General features: G+C 38.3%; 1 protein-coding gene across 6 annotated transcripts in view; it reads right to left on the bottom strand.

Annotated features, from left to right (window-relative positions):
• The window catches only part of PATJ (PATJ crumbs cell polarity complex component), a 143617-nt gene that overhangs the window by 105005 nt on the left and 23190 nt on the right, over positions 1 to 15422 (bottom strand). For 5 of the 6 annotated variants that reach the window (XM_035333857.1, XM_035333860.1, XM_035333859.1 and 2 more), the window contains exons 13-17: positions 12721 to 12802; positions 9904 to 9960; positions 8383 to 8517; positions 5730 to 5894; positions 3891 to 4019 (exon numbers count right to left, since the gene is read on the bottom strand). In XM_035333857.1, the coding sequence (XP_035189748.1) occupies positions 3891 to 4019; positions 5730 to 5894; positions 8383 to 8517; positions 9904 to 9960; positions 12721 to 12802 (568 nt within the window). The remainder of the gene's footprint in view (positions 1 to 3890; positions 4020 to 5729; positions 5895 to 8382; positions 8518 to 9903; positions 9961 to 12720; positions 12803 to 15422) is intronic. The other variant, XM_035333861.1, reaches the window with a different exon arrangement.

Genomic DNA, 15422 nt, shown 5'->3' with positions numbered 1-15422 from the left:
TCGGTCCCCGGTGGCGCGATGCGAGGCCTTATCGCCACAGAAAGCGGGCTGCAGGCCGAGCCTGCCGGCAGGGCCGCCGCGCCTCCGTCAGCGGGCTCAGCAGCCAGGCTTTATCAAGGAAAAGCAATGCCCTGCCTGAGAGCTTTGACAAGATCCCAACACAGCGGTGACAATAGAAAAATACACAGAAGGTTTCTTTCTAATACCTCTTCGACGCTCGTTATTTAAATAAGCCATCACGGTTGGAAGGAAAAAAAAAATCCATTGAAAGCAATAATTTCAAGAAACACACAGCCCGAGATCAGCCCTTCCCATCTACCTCCCCCCTCAGCAAGTATTAGCCTCGCTAGCAAGACGCCAGTTTCAAAGACTTTAACATTTCCTGCTAAGCATTTAGAAATTCGGACATTCGGCAAAAAGGAAAAGAGATCTTTTTACACACAGTGATCACGTAAAGCTGAACAGTACAAACACAACCCTGTCATGACAAAAAGGCTACATCTACTCTAGGTCTCTAACGGCATCCCAAAGTTTTAGGAACACCTCAGCAGCCCTCCGAAGAGGGCCTTAATTAATAAATCAGTACCGGAGAAGGCTCTGTTTTGGGCACCTAAATCCCTCAACACAGACAAAAGAAAACACAGGACAAAGTAGCAATACCATTGATTTAGCATAATTGGTATAATTAATTCGTAATTAGTTCATTAAAATATATAGGCATTGGAATTATGCTTGTGCATTTCTGGGAATATCCTGTAAGCCACTTGGGACATGCTTATCATTTGTTTGATAGATGAAACATTATTAGAAAGACAGCCCATTAAAAATTCATATACCAGAGTAATAATTTCTCGATCTCAGCACTCAGTTTTCTAAGTACTCAGATGTCTCTTCTACCTCACTAAGAGTTTTCATTAATACCGTTTGTTCAGAACACGACATGGGAACTGCAGCGTTTCAGACAACTGAAGCACGATATCCTTTACAGCAAGCATACGGTTCGTTTTGAGAAAACAGATGACTGAAAGTCTGTCTGAATGATATACCAGGAGAACACTCAGCACCACATCATGTTCTATAATCAAAATCAAGATGGAAAGGTAAAAAGCCTTGTGCTTCAAAATGCTTCAGAGAACGCAGCAGTAAAATACTTGCAGGGCACCCTGAGCAGCCCAGGGTCTAATTAGCATTCTTCCACTTCTGCAGCACATTGCTCACTGGTGGAGCAGACCCCAGGCATGTCTGTGTGAGCAGATTTCAGGGGTTCTTAAATATTGCAGATAACAGCCACCAGTCCCTCACAAGCAGCGACTGAAATGGGCTGGTATACATCTGTACTGCAATAGCATTTTGGAGATGGCATCATCAGGACTTGGTGGGGGTGAGAAGTAAGGCAGAATAATAGCGCACCACAGTTTTTCTCCTGTAATGCTACTTTAAGCATTCCTACCTATCTTTCTGAAGTCCTACTGCTATTTCTGAAGTTCCATTTCAACCAACAGCTACAGAAACATTTTGATCTTCAAACCCAGAACATTCACATCCCCTCCAAGCTGGGTACCTAACACCAAAGTTTCCTTAAGCTTCTGTAACAGACAGACAGAGAATCACTTTGGGTGTAATCCGCAGCACCAAGAACAGCCCTTCTGCTCAGACTCACCTCTCAAAAAGTCTTTCCTTCCCAACCCTGCCTCCACCAACACTAATGGGAGTCTAGAAGGGTCGGTTTGTCACTGACGGACCTCACTTAGATGCATGAAGCTAAGACATGGGAATACACATCTTGGATTTGCTCATCGAGTAATCCGATGATTTTTTTAGATGAACAGTGGATATAAGTGCAAACACTGTACTTGCCACTATAAGCCCTGAATCTCTTTTCACAAAACAAAGAGTATGCGGCTCAAAGCTTTCATTATTTTTTAAAAGGGTAATTAAAAAAAGAAAGTCAAAAACGGAGTTGGATATCCAGATCCTTTAAACCACAGTTATAAACTTCACTGTCATTTTGTGCTTCTCAGCAAACTTGCTTTAACAATTCTGAACAGTCTCCCAGTAACCACACAAATTTTTCCTCCCCTCTAATCTAGCATGGACAATTACTTGTTTTCTTTGCCCTGCACTCAAGAATATGATGGATATATTTACATAAGTGCACACACAACCACAGATATCTATATAAAAATTAATCTGCAGATGATGAAAAGTGTAAAAGATCTAAGAGGCAAATCCCAAACAAAAGAGCATACTTTATACACAAATATCTTGTCTTGAAATTATAAAGATCTGAGATTAAGTGGTTTACCACTCATTTAGAACTGATTAGAATATATTTAAATTTAGCTGAAAGTATCACAACATTGCTCGTGTATTTGCATCTGTGAATAAGTAAATAAAAAGCCTGTTATTAAAGCCTTCATTAATTCTGATTATATGAGAACTTAAAAGCAAATCTGTGTATTACTGCTCTGTAAAGACTCCTAGCAACTCTAGTAAAGCTGGCACTGTAACACAACATGTGTCAGTGAAAATGACTAACAGGATCTATTTTCAGTCATCTTAAATCACGCTGGTAAAATATAGAATTAATGGTTTTGCATAACACTTCAGATATTTTTTATTTTAATTCACCCCCAATTCACGTCCTATTGTATCAAAAATATAATTGAATTTTATATCACTTGACATTTATGCAGAACAGTTGAATACATTTTATTAAACTACAACGTTGAGGCAGCACTCAGATGTGATGTGTATATTATTATGAAGAGTGATCCAACTGTTCTATTTCCTTACAAGTACGATGGTTAGAAGTTAAAAAATGTATCGTGTTGACTAGAAAAATTAAGAACATTTCATTCTGACTTCAGATTTTGAGTTTCTATACATTCAATCGAAGCCAATATTTTGGAAAGAATAATTAACTAACTTTGGAGGAATTTTCCCCCAGTTAAACACTTTTCTGTTGATTTCTAAAGGATTTAACAATTAAGCATATAACCTGCCCCAAAATGTTTCTTCTTGGAGAAATCACTTTTAAGCTATAAATGGCTACTGAAAGTCTTTTTTCTTTTCTTTTCTTTTTCTTTTTTTTTTAAATACTGAAAATTCTACCTTCATCTCCAGCGTGTTAATTTAATAGTTTAAGCAGGAAGGCAAAATTAAAAATTTGTTAATTAGGCTCTTCGACCTCTATTCTTATATTAATACATTAAAGCAATTCATTCAAGCAAGTTTTTATTTTACAGAAACTTGAGTTTGCGACACAAATTCACCTGTGAGCCCTGACGTTCCCTTTTGACTGTGAAGGGCAGTCATGGTAAAGCTTTACCTTTGTAAACGCTCATTTGAAACCAGGTAGTTTTGCTTTTATGCTTTGATTCAATGCCTGAAATGGTGAATCTTTCCATGACTTGAAGGGGACCACAGATTGCAGACTAGCATTGTATTGATAAATAAAAGTGATCTGGGGCAGCAAGGGCAGAAAGAAAAAGACTCATTAAGTATGGTACATAAAAAAGTGATGTTGCAACACCTAACAAAGTTTTTTTGCACTATACCCGAGAAGTCCTTCCAAGTTAAAACAAAATAAAACAAACTAAAAATCACCCTCCCCAACATTTAGCCATTAAACTCAGAGTTATGAGGTAGAGTTTGATTAGAAATTTTGCACTTTATCATAGTCAATAATCAGACTGGTTTTGAATTAGCTGTACACTAGACTTTATAGAGTTGGCCTAGAAATAAATTACTTTTTCCTACATACTTTCGAGGCCCAAGCACCAAGTTGATGACTTGACCCAATAGCCAACATCACAAAACACTTTCAGGCACCATATAAGACAAAGGACGAATGGAATTTTTGATGTTTAGTGATTCAAAAAGTATACCTGATAGTCTAAAATGCTGAATCCTAAGCCATTTTTGTCTTTCTCTAGTTCAATAACCTTCACATCCGGAGACCATAACGCTAATTCCCCTTCTTCTTCTTCAGGATTTATGTCTTCCTCAGGTTTCACCTGAAAAATAAAAACTCTAGTTCAAATACTATGCTTTGGAGTTCTTTACAAGCACTATTAAAAAAGTTTGATTATTATTAATGGCTCATACATACCCTAAAATATGACATTTTTTTGAATTACAACTTTGAACACCAAATCCAGTTTTAGATAGCGGTACCTTCTGCAACTTGCTGCCTTGTATACTCACTCCCTTGCTCCTTTCCCTACATGTTCTGAGCACTGGAGCCCAGCCTGACATATGAATACTTACATATTAGTCAAATTAGTTGTAGCAACATTACTAACCTGTTACATGTTGATGAACCATCAGCTGTCCCATTAGATGCATAAAGGAAAAATAAATGTCTTAGCATAAAAGATTTAACCAGTCACAGTCAGCTTATGGAAAGACCAGATGTTAGAGAGATGATCGGACACTTGTGGCAATAAATATGTAGACAACAATCTCTTAAATCGTAACTATACATCTAGTATCTAGTTTGAAAAAAACAAAACAGTTTCTTTCTTTTGCATCTCATCACAAACATTGTGTAAGAGGTATAGATACGCAATTTCACTGTGTAAGGACAGCTTCATAAACACATCTTCCAGAAAGGCATCTTTTTTTTGTCTAACTTAGGTTAAAACATGCATTTTAAGTGATATTTTACCAATACAATGTTTACAAACTATCAATGCATGATGTCACAAGAAAAATGTTACAACAGTAACTTCACACATTTAACTTGATTTCTTTGGACAGATATGTCTAGCACACAGAGCACTACTATGATGCAAAAGGAAGGATTTCCCCCTCACACACACACTCCATCTTGTTATTTTGTCAAAAGAAAGCAGAAATATTGTGAAACTACTCTATGGAAAGTGCAACCTCTGTTCATCCAGTATTGCCTTATGGCAAAGATGTGCAACTGACAGTCTGCACATAGAAAATATTTTTTTTAACATGCAGGATCAAAAAACTGCGATGGATCAAGTTCTATTTGCAATGGAAAGGGCCTTTTACAAAAAAAGCATGACACTGTGTACCCCACTCTTCCCTCAAACATCCATATTTCACATTTAACTCTCCTCCCAGAAATCCTCGCTTACAGGAAATAACATCAGAAAAGATGAGAAATCAAGGTGTAAATACTTTTTATAAATAGGAACAACCGTTACAAGCGTCAAGCTTTAGTTTGAGACTTTAAAGCTTCTGCAATGGAAAGAAACATTAAATTTAATATTTTTCCAGTTCTATAAAAAAAACAGAACATGGAAGTAATCAGCTAATGGCAGCAAGGATGTGATTTAGTATAATTCAAAGCTCTCACTCACCTATTAGGTGTAAGAATGATGAATGGGATGTACACAGTCAGCATGCTAGCTTGGTGATTTACCTACCTTGTATTTATAGTACAATGAAGTTTCTCATGAGCAACCTGTATAAACTGCAGTAAAAGTAACACTGCTGCAAACATGAACCATCTTTCACTGAAACACCGGCAGCCACTTACAAGCCCAAAGTCACTTAGAAGCCCAAAGGTAGCTGTATACGACAACTGAATACAAAAATGACTTGTATAACTACAAATGTATTTTAAGAAATGTTAAGACTGATGAAAAGTCTGGATCGAATAAAAGAAAACTCTGTCTCCCAGAAACATGCACTTTCCCAAGACAAAAGCTGTTGTCCTTATACCTAACTGAATGACATGAGAAGTCTACCTTTTGTTCTGGAGGTGAAACTCCCACAGCGGGTTCATCCAAAAGAGACTCATTGCCATCATCAAAAAGTCGCCGACAGCAGACCATCGTAAATGGAGGTGGCACTTCTTTCAGAAAAGTGATTGCCTCGCGGCGTGACTTTCCATACAGCTGAACTCCATTTACCTGCACAGAAGGGACAACACACATCCACGCTAAGTTATTTAAAAGGATGTCAACCAGATTCTTTTATTAATTTTTTGTGTATTTATCTTTCCCAACTGCATATGAAAATCTACTTTTACCGAGGAATTACATCAAAGCTTGCATAGCTTTATTAACACATGCTTCTTAAGTACACATGCATTACTATAAATGTTGAACTTCATCTGCAAGATCTTGTGACTACTGCTACATCATGTCTCTGCTCTCTTCAGCTTCCTGCAACTCCTCTTCTGCTCAACACTCTTCCTACTCCAAAGCTTTCCTGGCCTTGTTATTTCATTTTCACCTGCTTCTCTAATGGGCCTTTTTTTTTTCCCCTTTTTTCTTTTTAGCAATAGCTTATCTGTTGGAATTTAAAAAGAAAAATTCTATTTTCCAAATTTCCAAGAAACCACAGATCTCCCTATGCTTTCGATGGACTCAGTTTTGTGCAAGGCCACACAGCAATCTCACTTTAGACATTTTTTTTTCCCCCCATCTTTTTTTCCTACTTTTTTACAGTGTAAGTGTAGCTTATATTGCTGAGAAACAGAGTTTCCCTACTCCTAAAAGCCAACTAAGGAGAAAATTCAAAGTGGTGTAGCTCGCCTCCAACATAGTAAGATGAACTGCCATGTTTTTTTTTTCCTGTAAGAATTGCAGCAACTGCTGAGCTATCAGGCTAATCCATTAGTTAATTATTTAAACAGAAGTATCTGCGTGTAAGGATTTTTTAATGCATTGAGAGTGGCAGTGTGGTGGAAAGTTACCAGCATTTCTCAGCATATTGTGATTGATGGAGAAGAGCTACTGTGCACTCCCAAGCAGACTTGGGGACTCCCATTTCTCCTTTTCTAGCTGCCAGAAATAAGCCTCTAAACACAAGAGGTGCCAACTACCCCATTCAGTTACCACAGCCCTGTAGTTACTTGTAGCACTATCAAATAGGAGTCGGTGAAATTGGTGAAATTTCAACTAACAAAAGTAGGACACAAGGAAGCAATTTACTCCTAAAAAAGAACACAATGAAATTAGCTAAAATTAGAGAGAAAAAGAAAATGCCATGCTTTCTATCATAATTCAAACACATCATTAAAAATAATCAGCATTCAACCTTCTGCATATTAAAGAAAATTCCTGTACTGATCACATTTTAATCCCGACTGTATCAGGCCCAGGTAGAGCTGCTTGTCTGGGGAATGTGGCTGTCACTTTTTCCATTGCAAACCCGTACTTAAAGGGATTTATAACTTGGCTGCAAAAACACACTCTGGGCTAAACCTGGCATACATAGCTTTAGCCCTGGAGCACATTTTTATTTTGTTGGTTATTTTTTTTCCAGCTACAGAGTAGAAAAAAAAAATATGCTCAGTAGGTCTGAACATATCTGTGAAGTTAATTGTAAACACACAGTAATAAGTAAAATTGTTTAAAATATATACAATTAATGTTTCCTAACTTACTCTGCAGCACTCTTTAGCATATTGCTTTTAGTATACAATTTTTGGTTTAGTGGCCAAGAAATTTAAACACTTTCAGCATTCCATTAATCCCTTCCTTCAGGAATCAAGATTTCCTCCATTAAGTGATAACTGAAAAAAATGTTTTAGGTCTTATATCAGTATAAATTTTTGATGTTAAATGGTGAACAACAAGTAAAGGCAATAGAGCGGTGCAGCTACCAAATTAATCTTTCAGGAGGCCTAATTCTGTTCCCATTGATGTCAATTAAATGTTCTTTGCATCCACTAAAAAAACTCATATTCAAAATATTCCACTAAGAGACAGTGTTCAACAGGAAATGTTAATGACTATTCGCAGGCTGAGACATTGATAGATATACATACACACACAAAAGAGATAATATTTTTAATGCTGTTAATTGCATATTTTTCCTGAGCTGATGGGTCCGGCATGATTCTGATAACTTCAAAGCTGTCCCAATACCTCTTTATACATATTTAAACAAACCGATGCACTACCTCGTACACGATTGTCTTTCAACACTCAACCACCATGTTGTAATGCTCAACAGGAATCATTCTTTCTGAGACTGCTGTAAATTTTGTAGAAGTGACAAATATTACGAAAGATTACCCACCATGCAGAGTGCAAAACCTAATGCCAAATTGCTCAAAAGACTGAAGGATCACAGATACAAGTACATTCAATACATTATCTCTGCCCTTGTGACTCTTGATAATCATATTAAACACTTCAGAAAAAAAAAGCATAAAGTCACTAAGAGGTCACAGGAAGTCACCGTTTTGTCCATAAAAAAATGAAATGGTGAACAAAATGACTGAGACTTCCAAAGCACTGCTCTAGCTGCTTCCAATCAACTCTTTAATGTAACTACTGCACACACTGAAGACAAACTAAAAATTAATATGAGCCTTTTAAAGAAGGATTAAATAATATATTAAGTTTTCTATGGTTGTTGTTAGTTTTTGTTTGTTTGTTTGTTTACCTCTAGAAGTTCATCCTCCAGTTGCAGAAGACCAAGTGTTGCAGCAGGACCATCTGAAGCAATTGATGATATGTAATGATGCCCATCGAACGTGTCAAGCTCAACTCCTAACCTCAAAGTGTGGATGGGTAATAGCTGTCAAAAAATGAGACAGTATGTATCTGGATCTACCATAACAAACACATTTAGGATTCACAGCTCACCAAATGAAACAGAACACCCAGTGGGATGATTAAATCTTCAGCTGACATCATCTGTGTTACAGCACAAGGGTCTATCGTTTCTCTTCGTAAACCATTTGCACAAGCCAAAACAACCAGTCAGTCCTTTGGGGGAAAAGGCAATTTGCACTGTACTCTTCAGTGATGTTAGCATACTGAAAAAATGCAGGGAAGACAAGTACCACCTAAAGTCTATCCTACCCAAAAGGTGAGTTTCAACAAAGCTGACAGAAATTCCGTCATCACCATTTTATACTAGGTCAATAACAGGACCAGCTGTCTTGTTCCTTGAGGATCTACCCTACTTTTGAGGTAGAAAAAGTATCCATGAAGATGCAAACATCTGCAAACATCTAAGAGAACTGCCATCCTTATTTCTGCAATGTAAAATCAATCACTTTGTGTAAGCCTTTTCTCGGTTGTTGTTTTTTCCCCCTCCAAGACGCCTCCAATCATGAGTGTCTTTGTGATAATATTAGGAAGACTAGCATAAAACTGATGCATTGCCCAGAAAAGACAGCAGGACTCATGGAAATCTGGGGGGAGGAGGCAAAGGTAATCACTCCTTCAGGTTGGCAGTTTTCTGACTTCTTATTATTGAAGTTGAAACACCGACTCTCTTTCTGTTTCCCCAGTTTATTCTAAATATTCAAGTCAAAGGAATAAGCCATTGATCCTTGACATTTCCTCACATCCATGTTTTATTATGAATTTTTGGCCTTTCTTCACTAAGACATCCCCACAAGCATACAAATGCATCACTTATAAAAATTTGTTGTGCACAACATTAACACACATATCAGGAACATTTATCAAAAGCTTCAGAAGAAAGAAATTAATTTCAGCTCTGACTATTCCAGCTAAAGGATGCCCCACCACAAGATGGGATCATTACGGCAAATCCCTCTGCAGGACCACGACACTGTTTAGCAGAGTTTCAACCTCTGCTCCATTCTGTAGTGACTTTCAGCAATAACTCCATAACTGAATTTTAATACAATTAAGTACCTGACAATTTGAGTCTTACATGTGTACATTCCCTTTATGCCTTTCCTTAAGCTTCATCTTAATTTTTCCTATTTTTCTTTTTTTTTAAGATGCATTTGCCCATGCTGTGAAGAAGTTTTGGACCAGTCCAAAAAATAAGCAGGACACGGGCAGCCTCTTTTGGAAAAGCAAGAGTGACAGAAAGCTGGAATCTCTCAAAATTTCTGAAATACGCAAATCTGGAATTTTGAATCATGCCCTCCTGGAATTACTCTGCCACTGCATACCACGAAGGAAATCATGCAAGTCATACCTTTGAGTACTTCTGGAGCTCTGAGTCATCCGTAATGGGCATATCCACATTCACAACCTAAAAATTGTACAGCATAACAATTTTCAACAGCAGGACAATAAAGACTTTACCAGAACTATCAGTTCTGGACAAAAACAAGGACACAAAAACAAAAACGCAAAGAGCAAAACAAGCTATATTGAAACAAAGTCATATTGATGCAAAATAATTTTAAATGAGTGTCAGAGAAGCGTTTTAGATGCACAACATTTACATTTAGGAATGTGCTTATGCACTACTAGCAGACTCTAACATTATCCTATTCTTGTAGTCTGAAGGACAATTTTAGTCAAGTCCAGTAATCCTCTATAAGCACAAAATGCCATTATGTTTGACACAAATACCCACAGTGACTTGCCAATCAGAATTTGGAAAGTATGATAGCTAAAGTTATTCCTTCAGGCTACAGTACAGCCATCTACCATCTAGACTAAACCACAATCTCCTGCAGCGTATTTCTAACATGGCTTGAAATACATGAGTTTAATTACCAAATTTGAATGAAAAATGGATCATTTAGAACAGGGACAAGAAATCCCTTCGGTATACCTTTAGTTTATTTATTTGAATAAAACAAGCATAATGTTTACCACCAACTTTCTTGTAATGTTCTTCCTTAACAGAATTTATCTGTAACCCTAGAAGGTTATTTATTCTAATTTAAATCGTAATAAGATGAAATCCATAGTGATCTATGGCCCAAGGTTGGAGCTTGGGACACTGAAATTGGGCAGGTTTGGGAGGATTGCTACACTTGTTAGATTTGGAAACATATAAAGCCTTGCAAAAATCAGGTAACTGTTTTCCTTCAGGCTCCTTTTGAAATGTCTAGTTTAACAAAGTATCTACACAACAATGTTAACTCTGGGCTTTTTCTTTCAGCTTAACTTTAAACGAGGCTCCCAGCCTCTTGTTTTCCAGTACCTAGGGTGTTTTTCCCAACAGACAGAATCCATTTGGTGTCCGTTCAGTTGTAACTAAATGAATCTATAACTGATAACTCCCCAGCTTGACTCTTCATGGTTAGGTACTTGGCAACAAATACCACACGGCCATAAATCCCCACACAGGCTCCTAGGGTCTCCTTCCATTTCAGCAGGATCTCAGTTTTGTTCCCTGAGTTGGTGCCACAGAGGATCGGAAACACAGAGGCTGCGAGTGACACTAAATCCTCTCGTCAAACAACTCAGGAATACTGAGGAGAAGGCCTCCAACTTGCGGTCACCTTCAGGGGAGGTTCGTGGAGCTGAGAGTAGGGGCGAAGCAGTGTGAAACAGGGGCTGAGCAGGCTGAACTCAAGCTAAACGCTGTTATGAACACAGCCAAGCACGACCAGAGGGAGGCTCAGATAACAAAAACCGGAAGAACCCCAAACCAACTTTCCAACCAGGCTGCCGTAACAGTTTCCTTCTATTATTTAACAGGCCCAACTATTAACATTTTAACAACTATTAACGTTAAATGGCCTCAACTCCTGCCAGGGGAGGTCCAGAATGGATATTAGCAAGCGTTTCTTCACAGACCGGGTGGTTAGGGGCTGGAACAGGCTGCCCGGGGAAGCGGTAGAGTCACAGACCCTGGAGGGATTTGAGAGGGGCATGGAGGTGGCCCTCAGGGCCACGGTGTCACCGCGGACTTGGCAGCATCCGGGTGATAGCTGGACTTGAGCTACAGGGTCTTTTCCAACAGAAACGATGCTATGATTCTCACTCCTGCCATTTCACTGGCGGCAGCTCAAGAAGAATTAGAAACAGACAGTTTCACACACTAAGCAGGTTTTCGTCCTCTGTGGGAAGCACGATAGCTCTAAGGGAAGAAATATCAGACTCCTGAAATGCAAGGATGGGAATATCAAGCAACTGAAGTGGGCAGCCAAACAGATTTATTACATCATGTACATAATCTTATACGAACTTCAGATCTTAAAGGAGTGCTAATGGAAAGAAGAGAAGCAAGTTTCTCAAGACAATTCTTAAAGCTACTTTAAATCTTCCAGCGAGCAATTGGAATGATGGCTACTCCAAGTAGTAAAAATAAGTGTCTCTAAATCAATTGGACAAGCAGTGCAAAGACAAACAGGGCATTTTGGTGGTGGCAGTGAGAATTTCTTAAGGCTTCAGAAAGAGCATTGGCTGGAGACTTTTATCTGTACTCCCTAGCTAACGCAGCCCTGAAAAGCAGTACTGAATTACAATTTCAGTCAACTCCTTATGACAGTTCATCAAAATAATCTTTTGCTTGGCAATCATTTAATACGAGGTGAAGAAATATCTAATAGGCACTGGCACCATAAAGTTACACTACCTTGAATTACTTCCTATTTTCCCAGTATGTTTGAAAATCATTCTTTCATTCTTCTAATAAAACCGTAAGATTCTTCATGAAACATGGGAGCTCTGTTCTGAGCCTTTTTTTTTTCCCAGTGCACAATAAAACAAACAGATCATAAATGAAATCACAAAAATAACATGTCTTTTAAGTGGCTGCTGTGATGTAGATTTAAAAGGACAGCTGATTTTTTTATACCCCTGTTTCTGTCTAGTTTCTATATAACAATAGGACCCATATAAACAGATTTTTTAAATATATTAATTATACAATTTCTGTATTTCAGCCTTGATGTTAATGGAAGCAAAATTTGATGTTACTGATCTGTTCCAAACACTGCGCTGTTCTATAAACAGCCTGTAATGATAAGCTCACAGATGTGTAATTAAAAAAAAAAAAAAAAGAAAAAACAATACATACATGAGTGTAGCTCATTGAAAGATAACATACCATAACTTCATATTCAGGTCCCAGCAGGTTTTCCCACTTGGATTTCAGCTCATATGCTGGAGGAAATGGGACTCTTCCTAAATATGAAAGCAAGTATTAAATTTACAAGCACATTTTACATTCAGAAGTACATTTGCTTCTAAATACTTCAATAAAAATTCAGTGTAAATAAAAGATTACAGGGAATAATCACAAAAAGGAAATTGCATTAAGCTGAGTCTATCAGTGCAAATCAAAGACAACGCTCTTAGGAAAACAATGCAAAATGTCAGCTAGTGCTAAAGTGTGATTTATTCAACTGAGTGGCAGAAGAGGTGATGCTTGCGTTGATGAGATGTGAGTTCTGTACCATATAGTACTGTAAATAAATCATTCTTTCAGGCTGCAAAATAAATTTCACACAACTGCATAATTTGTTGCTATAAAACTGCTTGCCACTCCAAGGGAGCATTATCTCCCACCAAAACGAAGCCCCTTAAGAAGTAAAACACCTGACAAGATCCTGCTGGTACCAAGGAGCTGCGTAAGCACAATGCAGTCATACACTTTATTTATACATTTGGCAGGTATGTCTGGTTTAATTAGGCCAGTAAGTAACGTGAGCTTTAATATAAGCTCCAGTTCTAAACCAGTCTTCCGTGGGAACCTGGCTATCTTGACATTTATATCTTTTCAGCTTTCTTACTTATGCAACCAAGGCAGTATTACATTCATGTAAGACAATTTGACAGAGCTAGACAGCAGAAAATGACTGGCTGCCCTGCGTTTGACCTCATCCAGAAGCTCAGCACACATATAAAGTTCCATGCTGAAGCAAGGTTTAACTGGTAAGAATCAAACTTTAAAACAAATTCCATCCAGCAGCCACAGCAGCAGCAACTGGGGTCTGAATTGCCCAAAACTGTTTTGTGTTTTTTTTTTTTTTTTTCTTTCCCCCCGAATGGCTGCAATAGTTCGTCAGATGTCTAGACGAGGCACAGACCACTCGGTACTGCCGATGTGTCACGCTGAAATTTCGGATGTAAATCACCACCTCACATTTTGCACACAAACTAGCAAGCAAAATACCTCGGGGGAGGATTCTGAAGACACCAAGAAGCTCGGAGCCTACCTACGAGGAAAAGCCAAGACAAACGGGATGCCTAACTGCCTTTGCTTTCAACACCTTCACAGATTGCAAAGATAAAACACGTGAGCTTTGCAATAGAATCCTCATTACATCATTTTATAACTTTGAAGTTTTCCGCTCATTAAAAATAAGGATTTAAGTTAACTTATACAACATAATTATATCTCTTCCATCACTCTCTGTCATGCCAGATAGGCAAATTCTGTCTGATCTGCACTGAGAAACTACTTTGTAAAGAGCTTAACAAGTCAGATTTCTCTTGGAAATATCCAATGCACCTTTAAACATCAGGCTCAAGGAGATTCGGATATCCAGGGTTTCCAGCAATTCAGATAACTATTTGCTGTCACCAAAACCAAACCCCACCAATAATAAAAACTTGGGCTTCTAAATACAGAGCACAGATCTCTTTGAAATAAATTATCTTCTTTAAAAAGGAAAAGCCAAGTTGTCCTGAAAGTCTGGGCTGTGACTTGAGGCTTTTTCCTCCATTTGAATTTAATTTAAGTTTTGAGATGGAAGTTATCTTTGCTGAGCTGTTATCAAGCACAGGCTGATCACTATCTTTACTTCCCAACTGTAGCGAAGACAGAGCACCAGCTCACCTTTCTTCTCCTATTTGCGAAAATACATTGGGACAAAAATTCATTAATTTCTTTTTTTGCTCTTACAAAGCTATCACATGAACACACAGCACCTAAGCACTTGCAGCCCCCTGTGTAGTCAGATGGGGATTTTCAGGCTCACCAGGAGTAATGAACCTTAGGGTCACGCTCACAGTTCAGTTCAACAACTGTAAGCTGTGTTCAGCTGGCTGAATACAGATTTCTCTGTCATTTCCTGAATACAGTATCAAAATCTATGGGTTGTTCAGAGCAGCTGTTGATGCATGTCCCCATTTGAAGTTTCCCCCTTTCTTTCTTTCTAACACACTCTGAAGTCTTTGCTTGTAACCTCCTCAGAACTGCGAAACGCTGGACGAAGGGACTTGGATTAGATATATTTAACTTCAACGGTATCACCCAAGTCACTTCAAATGTGACTCGTTTTTCCCCAAAAACAGCTTTTTCCACATGGCAGTTAGTAGGAAGTTGCTTTTTTAGTCTCTCATCCAGCTGGATTTCTCATGACCTGAGATATGTCCATCTTCTGGAATGTATAAGGCTTCAGAAATTAAAACGTTTCTCAGAGAGAGCTTTCATTTGCAACAACTTCAACATAATTACAGTCCTGTCCCTCTGCCGGCACTTCCATGCAGTTTTTCCTTTCTTGTTAGATAGTGTCAAGAATAAAACATAAGTGTATTGTAAAAATCATCTTTCCTGGTCAAAATTGCTGGCATCTTCAAAACTGGAATATTTTCTTCTCGCAATCTTCCAGATTTCACGAACTCACAAGGGTGTGCCCTGTGCTCTACCACCCTTCACTAACGCATCACCTTTATCTTCCCGACTGTTGGATGCTTTTCTCCAGACATCTTTAAGCTCCTGGCTAGCATCATCATATCTTCGGGTTTTTGAGTGCTGCTGCAAGGCAAAGGGAAGCGGTTCTGCCCAGTCTGCAGTCTTGCAGA

Source organism: Oxyura jamaicensis, chromosome 8 (assembly GCF_011077185.1).
Source record: "Oxyura jamaicensis isolate SHBP4307 breed ruddy duck chromosome 8, BPBGC_Ojam_1.0, whole genome shotgun sequence".
NCBI classification, from domain to species: domain Eukaryota; kingdom Metazoa; phylum Chordata; class Aves; order Anseriformes; family Anatidae; genus Oxyura; species Oxyura jamaicensis.
The sequence above is the reverse complement of the archived record's forward strand: the minus strand, read 5'-3'. Positions and strand labels throughout refer to the sequence as shown.